Here is an 11,426-nt window from a genome sequence, read left to right on the forward strand (position 1 = left end):
ATTATTTCCAAATAATCATAATCTGAGCCCAAAAATTGTGAAAATGTGCACGAACATCAGAAATCAAAATGTTATACCCAAAAATTTGAGGGTAATATCACTATTCTACACTGACCCACAAAGAACCAGAAAATATCACAGAATAAATCAAGAAGAACTCTTGAGTAATGTAATTCAATCACCTGTATGTCCAAAGAAATGCAGTATTTATGTGTAGGAGGTTCTCACATGTGGCAGCTCAGTGGCTTAGCGGTTAGAACTTCTGCTTAACATCCCTGAGCGTCATGTAGAGAAGTTGTCTCATCTTGCAGGTCCTAAAACTATGTCTAAATGGAGTATTTATGTGTAGGAGGGTTCCACCACCATTGTAAATCTTGCCAAATACACTATCTAGTCAAAAGTATTGGGCCGCTTGCCTTTACGCACAAACATATAAACTTTAATGGCAGCCCAGACTTAGTGCGTAGGGTTAAAAATTTATTTGGTCCACCCTTTGCAGCTAGAACAGTTTCTAGGAAGGCTGTCTATATGGTTTAGTGTGTCTATGGGAATGTTTGACCATTCTTCCAGAAGTGCATTTGTGAGGCCAGGTACTGATGTTGGATGAGAAAGCCTGGCTTGCAGTCTCTGCTGTAATTCAGCCAAAAGGTATTCTATCTGGTTCAGGTCAGGACTGACAGCCAGTCAAGTTCCTCCACCCCAAACTCGCTCATCCATGTCTTTATGGACCTTGCATTGTGCAGTCGTGCTCCCAACTGTTCCCACAAAGTTGGGAGCATGAAATTTGCCAAAAAGTCTTGGCGTGCTGATGCTTTAAGAGTTCCCTTCACTGGAACTAAGAGGCCAAGCCCAACCCCTGAAAAACAACTCCACATCATAATTCCCCCTTCCCTAAATGATTTTGACCAGTGCAAAAAGCAAGGTCCATAAAGACATGGAGGAACTTGACTGGCCTGGATAGAGTCCTGACCTCAACACAACAGAACCACTTGGGGATGAATTAGAGTGGAGATTGTAAGCCAGGCCTTCTCATCCAACATCGGTGCCTGACCTCACAAATGCACTTAAAAGAATGGTCAAACAGTCCCATAGACACACTCCTAAACCTTGTGGAAAGCCTTCCCAGAAGAGTTGAAGCTGTTATAGCTGCAAAGTATGGGCCAAATTAACCCCATGGACTAAGACTGGCATGCCATTACAGTTCATGTGAGTTTAAAGGCAGGCGTCCCAATACTTAGGCCAATATATTGTATATTGCTTGTGACACTGAGCATGGCTATGGATTTGGGGCTGGTTCACACCACAGAGATGTGAAGCTGCCTGCTGGCTAAGTGGGTAACAATTCTGTCTAACAGCACTGGGGTTTCTGGTTCAAATCCCCAACATGCTAATGCTTGTGTTGAAGTTTATATGTTCTCCCTGTGTGGGTTTCTCACCACTGTCCAAACACATGCTGGCATCTTATTTGTCTCCTGTCAAAATAGTCTCTAATCTAAGAAAGTTAGTTTTGGTCTTTATATTGGAAGCTCATTGCAGCCAGGGACTGATGTTAATGTTTTTTAGCACTAGGGATGGGCTTTCTGTTTGGGTTGAACATGAGTTTGACTCAAACATTGGCTGTTCGCCCATTCGTCAAAAATGTAATATTATGGGCCGTTCGTGCCAAATTAGAACGGCGTGTAATGGCCCATAATGCACTGCAGGAGAGCAGTGCATTGCTGTATGATGATTGGCCAGAGCATGCACCATGTCCTGCATGCTTTTGGCCATTCACAGCACCTCAGCTAAGGGAGGCATAATTAGCCAAAGGCAGGGTGACTTTCACCAATCATGGCTCAGGGGGACTAAGTCCACGCCCACACTATATAAGGCTGACTGCACGTCGTCCTCGAGTAGTGTGTTGTTTATTCCCCGCCGTGGATGGAGAGAGAGTGTCATTTAGTTTGAGCAGGCAGGCAGATTATTCTGTTAGCGGCACTGTATTTCATATATAAATATATATACAGTCAGTCTCGTGTGTGTGTGTGTGTATAATACATACTGCATACAGTTTAGCTAGATCTCACTGTGGTTTGTTCCTAGTGTACTGTTTCTAATACACTTTCAGGCAGGCGGTTGATTCAGTGATTTGCAGTGCATAAAATATGTATACAGTTTCCTACATATATATATCCACTGCATTCTAGTCTAACAAAGTTTATATCTGACTGTAGCCCGTTCCTGGTGTACTTTTTCTAGTAAACTTCAGGTGGTGTTTTGCTAATAAAATTTTACAGCATGTCTGGAAGGCCACCAAGGAGAGGCAGACGCTCACAGGCCATTAAAAGAGGCCAAGCAGGCTCTGTGTCTACAGTCAACAGTGCTGGTCGTGGACACGGTGCACCTTCAGCACCTGGCCGTGGGGCAAGCTTGTCCTTTTTCTCTGCAGCTGGCCGTGTTGATCCACAACATGCAGAAGAGTTGGTAGAGTGGATAACTAAGCCATCCTCGTCCTCCTTATCCTCTGTCACCCAGGCTCAGAGCAGTTTGCCTGCCAATGCAGCTGCCAAAGCAGCCTATTTCATCGGCTCAATGCCCCACCATCATGCACAGAGGAGTCCTCCGAACTGTTCAACCACAGTGACAGGTACATGCTGAAGGAGGATGCACAGTGTTTTGAAGGCTCTGATGATAGTACCCAGGTTGAGAAAGGCAGTAACGTGAGCCCAGAGAGAGGGGGTGCCCAAGAAGGACAAGAAACTAGCAGTCATGTTCCCCCAGCTGCAGCATACTGCCAGGTTTGCTCCAGTGACGAGGGAGGGGATGATGAGGTCACTGACTCTATGTGGGTGCCTGATAGGAGAGAGGAGAAAGAGGAGGAGGCATATCTCTAACGAGGCAGGATGCCCACCAGGGGCCAGCTTAAGGGCAGCCACCCGACTGCATTACACCGCAGAACTCTGCATGTGCAGGGCGCTGCTGACTCCCTGACTATTTTGAAAAGTTCTTTGGTGTGGACCTTTTTTGACACGTGTGCAGCAGATCTTACCATTGCTGTTTGCAACATATGTCTGAAGTGTATCCAGCGTGGCCAAAACAGCAGCCGCTTTGGCACCACATGATTGATCAGACATATGTTAAGTACTGTTGCCAATGGACTGCATGGGAGCTCAAGAGACCCACACCAAAGAACAAGACGGACCTCTCCTTGCTCCTCATCAACTGGGATTTCCAACCCCACTATACCTTCAGTCCTCTTAGAAACCTTCACTGAGAGGAATGAAGGTGTAGAATTAGGTGTGCCAAGTACTTGCGGGCAATCTGCTATCGCTACACCAACATCCGATTGTAGCAGGCAAATTTCCCTACCCCAGTTGCTAAACTGTCTAAAGAAATTCAGTCCTAGCCATCCACATGCTCAGCGGCTGAATGCTAGCTTGGCTAAATTGCTAGCACTCCAACTGCTGCCTTTTCAGTTAATAGACTTGGCCCCCTTTCGTGAATTTGTGGAATGTGCAGTACCTCAGTGGCAGGTTCCCAAATGCCATTTTTTTTTCATGGAAGGCCATTCCGGTTCTCTACTGGCATGTGGAAGGCAATGTCTTGGCCTCGTTGGACAGGGTGGTAAGCGGTAAGGTGCATATTACCGCTGATGGTCCAGCAGGGATGTTACCTTTCTTTCACGGCGCACTGGGTAAGTCTGCTGGCAGATGGGAAGGGGTCAGGACAGGGTGCAGTATTGTTGGAGCTTGTTCTGTCACCACGCCTCCAAAATGCTAGTAGTGGTGATTCTGTCACACCTCTCTCCTCCACCCCCTCCTCTTCTACTTCCTCTATGGTCTCTTCCTCCGCAGATTTCTCCTCTGAACCAGCGGTGCTCCATAGGTGTTCAAGGACCTACGCAAGCACTCAAGCAAAAAGATGCCATGCCGTGCTTGAGTTTGTCTGCTTAGGGGACAGGAGCCACACTGGGGCAGAGTTTCTGTCAGCTCGGCAGGGGCAGACTCAGAGATGGTTGATGCCACGCCAGCTTCAGGCAGGAATGGTGGTTTGCGACAATGGCACCAACCTCCTCTCTGCCCTCCGACAAGGACACTTGACCCTTGTTCCCTGTTTGGCTCACATCTTTAATTTGATGGTGCAGCGGCTCTTGTGCAGGTACCTGGGCTTACAGGATCTCCTGAGGCAGGCCAGGAAAGTCTGTGGGCATTTCCGCCGGTCATATAATGCCAGTGCTCAGCTGGCTGACCTTCAAAAGGAATGCAACCTGCCCAAGAACTGCTTCATTTGTGACATGCCCACCAGGGGGAACTCAATGTTGCCAATGCTGCAGCAGCTGCACATGCAGCAGAGGGCCATCAATGAGTACCTATGTGAGTATTGCACCAGGACAGGGTCAGGGGAGCTTGGTTTTTTTCGTCATGCCAGTGGCTATTTATCAAGGATGCATGCACTGTCCAGTCACCATTTGAGGAGGCCACAAGGATGGTGAGCAGTGACAGTGCATGCATCAGTGTTGTGCCACCACCACCGCCTAAGGCCCAATATTTATGCCCCTGTTTAACAGGGGCATGAAATTACAATTCTTGATATAATATTTTGCAGCAAGGCTCATTACAGCACCCACCAAGAGTAACTTTGTGAAAATTGGGCCTTAGGTGTTAGTGGTACCAGAACACTGTAAGCCCTCTGAAAATAGAGGACCACCTGTATATACTATACAGCCTGCCCTATACACTCTAAGATTGAAATTACACATGACTCCTACAAACGCAGGGAGACAACAGGAAGTGAGAGGAAATCTACCCCTAGGAACAGAAATTCTCTCCTGTAAGAGTTAATATGGGAAAAAAGGTGCCTCCACTGATGCTTTATCATTAATCCTTGTTTCTACAATGACATTTTCAAAATCCAATTCTTATTGGGACAGAAAGTGAGGTGAAATCTTCTGAACAGGGGCACAGACAGCAAAACAAAGGTTACAGGGGTGATGATAACCCTTCCCCATGTTATCCAAAAAGCTTTAACACATTTTTTGGCTGGAGCTACACTCTGTAATTTGGAATAGGTAAATTTTCTAACAGATTCAACTTAAGAACAAACCTACAGTCCCCATCTTGTTTGTAACCCAGGGACCGCCTGTATACTGCAGAGTATATAGGGCCAGGGGGGCCCCCGTGCTTTTTTTTTTTTTTTTTTATTTGGGTGCAAGGTTCACCTTAATATCCCATACCAGACCCAAAGGGCCCATTAATGGGCTGGGAGAAGGGGATGGGGCAACATTACATTGCAGCCCCAAGCAGTTTTATATGACTTTTTTTCTTTTAGAAATGTCCCTGCACAAAATAACATTTATAAACACTGGAAACATGAGACACTTTACAGGCGTTCTAAAGACGCTCCCAGGTACGATATTTAAAGGAATGTTTCACTTTTATTTTTTCACAAGCATTATTAAAATCACTGCTCCCGAGAAAACGTCGGTTTTTAAAACTTTTATTTGCATTGATACATGCCCCCTGGGGCAGGACCCGGGTCCCCAAGCACTTTTTAGAAAAATAATTTGCATATTAGCCTTTAAAATTCACACTTTTGATTTTTCACATTCGAGTCCTATAGACTTTAGCGGGGTTCACATTGTTAGCACAAATTTTTGGTCTGTTCGCATGTTATGCCGTCACCCGAAACTGGTAGTGTTTGGCTCATCCCTAGTTAGCACTAATCATGCCCAGGGACTTGGATATGTAAAAGTAGGGTTTACACAGTATAGGTACATATGCTTAGAAAACTGTTGCTTTGTTTATGTGCATGCAAATGAACTTCAATCTTTGGCATGTAGTTGGAGATTTGGTGCACATAGCCAAGGGCTAACACAGTTGCAAATAGTATTATGTGTTCCTGCCCATCACTTTAGACATACACAAAAATACAGATTGATAGATACTGGTGGACGTGTACTTCTATTGGGCATGTGTTAGTGTGCTAACAATACAACCTACCTTATATAAAGGGCTGCAGTAGAGGGGGTTAATTTGGCCTGAGAAGGTCAGATTTTTTTGCTGTGATTTGTGGGGGAGAAGGCATATGCTATTGTGCATATTGACCAACGCCCAACTAGGGCTGTTTGAAACAAATGCACAAGAATTTCAGCAATCAAAAATGGGTTTATGTGGCCATGCTGTCAATGTTGTGTGTATATTGTTCCTGTCTGATCATGCAAACATGGTTTGGGAGCATGTGCTGACCTTCTACTCTTTGATCTCATTGCTTAATCACGTACACAGAAATGCAGCTTCCAGCAGAACATACTCACCAATGTATGTATGTGTGTGGATTTGTGGGGTGATGGCTTATGTTAATATTAAAAAAGCCACATGTTCAAATATACGTTGGAATGCTTTGTAAGAAAAATGACTTAAGTATGTTTCTATAATCTTGCAGCTAAAAATGTGATGTGTTGCCCATTATACACTGAAAGTAAAGCTGTCCCCACTCTAAGGTTTAGACAAATTTTAGATTGTAAGCTCCTATGAGCAGGGCCCTTAAAACCCAATTGCTAACTGCTTTGCTAAAAGTAGCACCATATATCCTGTAGAAATTTTGAAGCTAGTAAATGAATGTACATAATTTTTGTTTTTGCTGGCAAAATAAAAGTACGTTATTGAGCTTGTGATTTTTTTTTTTTTTCTCTTTTCTTTTTTTTCACTTAGTTTTGGGGGTGGTGGTTTTGGGGAAGTGCAATATCTTTTATATCAAGATTCTACCTTTATCATTTACTTGCAGGTGTCCTGAAGAGATTTGTTTGTTTTTTTTTGGTTCACAAATACATAGAGAAATTATCAGACTCCTTTCACACTGAGGCATTTTTCAAGCGCTTTTGGGCTATAAAAAAGGTTCCTCAGCAGTCTCAGTGTGAAAGCCCGAGTGCTTTCACATAGAGGTGATGTGCTGGCAGGACGTTAAAAAACTCCTGTAAACAGCATCTTTGGAGCGGTGTTTACACTGTTACTAAACCGCTCCTACTTTTTTAAAATGAATGGGCAGCGCGGGCAAAGCGGCGCTTTGCAGGTCATTTTAACCCTTTTTCGGCCACTAGCAGGGGTTGAAAGCGATGGTAAAGCATCGCTAAAAATAGCATTATTCTGCTCATGTAAATCAGTAAGGACTATATAAATATAAATGAGAGCTCCTTTCTATTAAAATATGTATGACTTGTTTCACAGTTGGGCGACTTTTCCAGCAAATTTGGACCTCCGAGTTGCATGACAAGTTGTACCCCATGATTCTCAATGATCACCATTCATATCTGTGCTACTTCAAGTAGCAACAACTTCAAAGTAGTCTCTGTACTACTTTTGGTGTGACTTTCATGTGACTTGAGGTACATAGGGTGCAATATTGCACAGGCATTTTCAGAAGTTGGGGCCAAGTGGCAGCAAAATAGTGTGACTTTCAGGTCGCAGCAGTGTGAATGAGATTCATGGATAATACCTTTTGAATTGGGCACTATTCTCACTTGTGCATCCTGCAAGTAGGTTAGATTCATCCCTGAACTACTTTGGTTTGAATTTGATGCAACTTGAGGCCCATATACAGCAAGATTACACAGACATTGGTCACGCAAATGTGCAAATGGCGCCTAATTCAAAGGTGTTATCAATTAATCTCATTCGATTCCTTTCACGCTTGGCCAACTTTTCATACCACTTGAGGTCCATAAGGACCCTTTCAAATTTGTGTGACCTGAAAGTGCCGCTATTTTGCAACACTTTTTGCCGCAAAGTTGATGTGATTTGAAGCAATACTAGTGTAATCTTGAGGTCTATGGACGCAGGATTCGCAGGACAAGTTGCACAAGCATGAAACGTGCCTTAGGGCCTGTTCACACTGCTGTGCTGTCCAACATCGGATGTGATTTTCCCCGCACTGCAAATTACATGCGATGTCTGTGTGATGCAAACTTGCATAAAATTTAAATCGCCACTTCCGTTATTGCTTTACTGTGTTTGCCCTAAGATGCCCTAAGATGCTCTGATGCTAATTACTAATCCTGTCCCTTGGTTTATGGGACTGGGTGCTGTATGTGGATTTAACAGTATATGTTTGTTGTTTATCTTTAATAAACATTTATTAAACAAAAAAAAAATTTAAATCGCATTTGGACTAAACTCACATAGGACCCTTTTTTTGGTCCACAGCAGAATTGAATCGCATGGGTGTTTGCGTATCGCAGAGCAAACTGCAAATTCAGACAACTGATTTGGGGTGTCATTAGCTTTCTACCAACACTCCCAGCAGTTCTCATATGGCAGTGTGAACTGCCTGTGAGTTGTATGCGAATTCGCACTGGATTTGCAGAGTTCCCGCATCGCTCCAGTGTGAACTGGTCCTGACCTTAGGGTCACACCTATACAATTTTTTGTTTTGCAGTTTTCAGAAACACTCTACACTACAGTCCATTCAACATGGTTTCCTATGGTACTAGTTTTTGGAAATGGTCGGGGACTTTTCATGTGATTTGCGGGTAATAGATTTCAATAGAACCACACCAGAAACACAACTGTTGCGTTTGTGATGTGATTTTTGATGTGTTTTGCGGTTATTACTTTAACACTGTATAATAGCTGGTTGCTAACGTGGGGGGGGGGGGGGGGGGGGGGGGGGGCTGGGAAGCTAGCCGCCACGTCCTTGACAACCAATGAATCTTCAGCTATCAGCGGCTCCCCCACTGAAAGTAAAAAAAAATGCCAGCCAAAAAAAAATTGCTAAAAAACTGCATGGGGTCGCCCCTTCGCCAAATTTTAACAAAAATGGTGTGGGGTTCCCCCCAGTCCATTACCAGGCTCTTTGGGTTTGATATGAATATTAAGGGGAACCCTGGATCAAAATTTTAAAAAGGGTCTGGTATGGATTTTGGGGGGACCCCTACGCCATTTAAAAAAAAAAAATTGCCATGGAGTTCCCCTATATATCCATACCAGACTCTAAGGTCCTGGTATGGACTGGTTGGGGGGAACCTACGCCGTTTTTTTTTCTTTGATCTTTAACTCTATATTTCCAGGAACCAGCAATTCATTACAGCCGCAAGCAATTTTGAATTAAATGTTTTCCTTTAGAAATTTAATTTTGCTGCAGTACTGTAATAAACACAGGAAAGGTGTGCTACTTTACAGACATACTATAGACAACCCCCAGGCAAGATATTTAAAGGAATTTTTATTGTTTCACTTTAAGCATTATTAAAATCACTGCTCCTGAAAAAAAATTCATTTTAAAAAATTTTTTTTTTCCAATTGATACATGTCCCTGGAGGCAGGACCCGGGTCACCAAACACTTTTTATGGCAAAGAACTTGCATATAAGCCTTCAGTGAGAACTTTGGATTTTGCAGGTTCGAGCCTCATTGACTTCCACTATTCCTGCATATATGATCTGACGGGCATTTTTTTGTCGGCAATAGCGCTGCTTTCCATTTGCATTAGCGTTCAGTTTCTGAGAGTTGAAGTCTTAATTGGACGCTATTTTCTGGCACTGCAGGATAATTTTTTGGTGCTATAGTAAATGACATCCATTGTGAATTACTACTACTACTACTCCTCAAATTACTATATACAACTCTACATTAGTGTGATGGTCAGTGGGAATAAAACTTCTTACACTAGTATTCATTGGGAAGAATTACACCCTTAAAGAGAGCTAGAAAGATCAATGGTGTCAGTGGGAAGAGAGAAATTGCTCAAGGAACCCCTAACAACCTCTGGAGGAACCCAAGGGTTTCATGGAACCCTGGTTGAGAAACCCTGTTTTAGGTTAATTTGTTTTTTTAACTCTATTTTAGGGAAAAGACTTTGGACTAGCAGGAAGATCATTCAAGAGTAATGGTAAAAAATATTTTACCAAAAGAGCAGTGAATGCTTAAAAACAGACTTCAGCAGAAGTCATAAGTCTATCAACTGTATGTGAAATTAAATATACTTCAGATAGCATGTTAATTAAAATAAATAAATCACCTTCCAAAAAATAAAAGAAGGAGCAGACTTAATGGACTAGCCTTTCTTAACCTTTTTAACAGAGAGGGACCTTTGAAATCTCTTTAGCAGAGGTTCCCTGAGATTGGAAAGTTAACTATATCTACCACTCATGACATAGTGTACTGGTCAGTGGGAAGAATTACCCCCATACAAATAGTTAAAAAGATCAATGGTGTCAGTGGGAACTTATCTGAGAGGCAGAAATTGCTCAAGGAGCCCTACGACTCCATGGAATCCTAGTCAATAAACCCTGGACTAGCTTGTCTGTTCCCCACAAGTATCACCAAGAAACAAAGTGTGATGCTGTAGGGCTGAAAAAATAATACACATGAATCAGTGGTATGTAAACATGAAAAAAAATAATAAAAAAGGATTGAACCAAAGGGGCCTAGAAAAGATTACCATAGATTGGAAATCCCATTTAAAAAGGGTATGGTATGCTTTTTTTTCTTAGGCATGTATTGTATTTCAAGTTCTGAGAAAAAGGAACTCACCTGTAACAGTCAAATCCGTCATTGTAGTTTACTGTCTGGTTATTTCTCTCCCGGAAACGACATACATATAAACTATAGCAGCACAAAGGGGTGTCACATAGGTGGACGTGGTTACAAAGCTGTACAAAGCTCTGTACTCATTATTTCCTATGAGTCATTAAATTAGTTTGCTGGCTTCAAAGTATATCTTTGCTTTGCCAACCCCATCCCAGGCAGCACATACTTCACTTTCTATCACTCTCTAACCCCTCCCTTCAGCATGGGAGCCATAGAAAATACTTGGACTCTGTATTCACTGCCCGCTGCACCTATAACCAGAAGTACCAAGTTTTCCAATAGCAATTTATTGTGGAAATGTTCAGAAACTACAAACAGGCCCAATGGGGAATCTAGACCGTCCAGAGCCATTTACAATTGTAACAGTAGAACAGCGGTTTGAAGACTGAAAGATGCCTACACCATCTGGCCGGTCCACAACCAAAGGGAATGCTTCCTGGAAGAGGTAGATATAGCCCCTGCACTGTCTTTACTCTTCTGGAACCTTTTCCATCTTTAATCACTGTCCCTGACAGACGGGGAATCTGCTCCAATGCTAGCCACTAGACTCTGCCTGGACTAAGATGGCCACCAAAATCACATGTCCCACCCAGTGTCTGAGGAAATCATAGAATGCTACCTGCAGTGAAGAATACAGACTGCACTTACCTACAACCATGTAACTCAGTCTGTGTGCTAATGCTGGGCCATAGGAGTCCATAACTGGACTTTTGGCTTACACAGGGCTTCCATTTCCCTCCTGGAGGCTGAATGGTGGGACTTGAGAAAAAAACAAAGATATGTACTTTAAAATTGAACTCCAGGAATCACAAAAATAAATAATTAAAAATAACCTTGTAATGGGTCCCCCTTTATTGCAAGGGTT

The 11,426-nt window shown here is 43.0% G+C and overlaps 1 protein-coding gene across 4 annotated transcripts in view; it reads right to left on the reverse strand.

The window, feature by feature from the left end:
* Nucleotides 1–10,674, reverse strand: part of LOC143934012 (uncharacterized) — a 33,715-nt gene extending 23,041 nt beyond the window's left edge. For 2 of the 4 annotated variants that reach the window (XM_077457242.1, XM_077457240.1), the window contains exon 1: nt 10,505–10,663. In XM_077457242.1, the coding sequence (XP_077313368.1) occupies nt 10,505–10,526 (22 nt within the window). In that variant the 5' untranslated portion in view covers nt 10,527–10,663. Of the gene's footprint in view, nt 1–10,504 lie in introns of all 4 variants that reach the window. The other 2 variants (XM_077457239.1, XM_077457238.1) reach the window with 2 other exon arrangements.
* Between the last annotated feature and the right edge of the window lie 752 nt (nt 10,675–11,426).

Source organism: Lithobates pipiens, unplaced genomic scaffold (genome assembly GCF_037356315.1).
Source record: "Lithobates pipiens isolate NorthernLeopardFrog02 unplaced genomic scaffold, aLitPip1_a1.2 Scaffold_27, whole genome shotgun sequence".
Taxonomy (NCBI): Eukaryota; Metazoa; Chordata; class Amphibia; order Anura; family Ranidae; genus Lithobates; species Lithobates pipiens.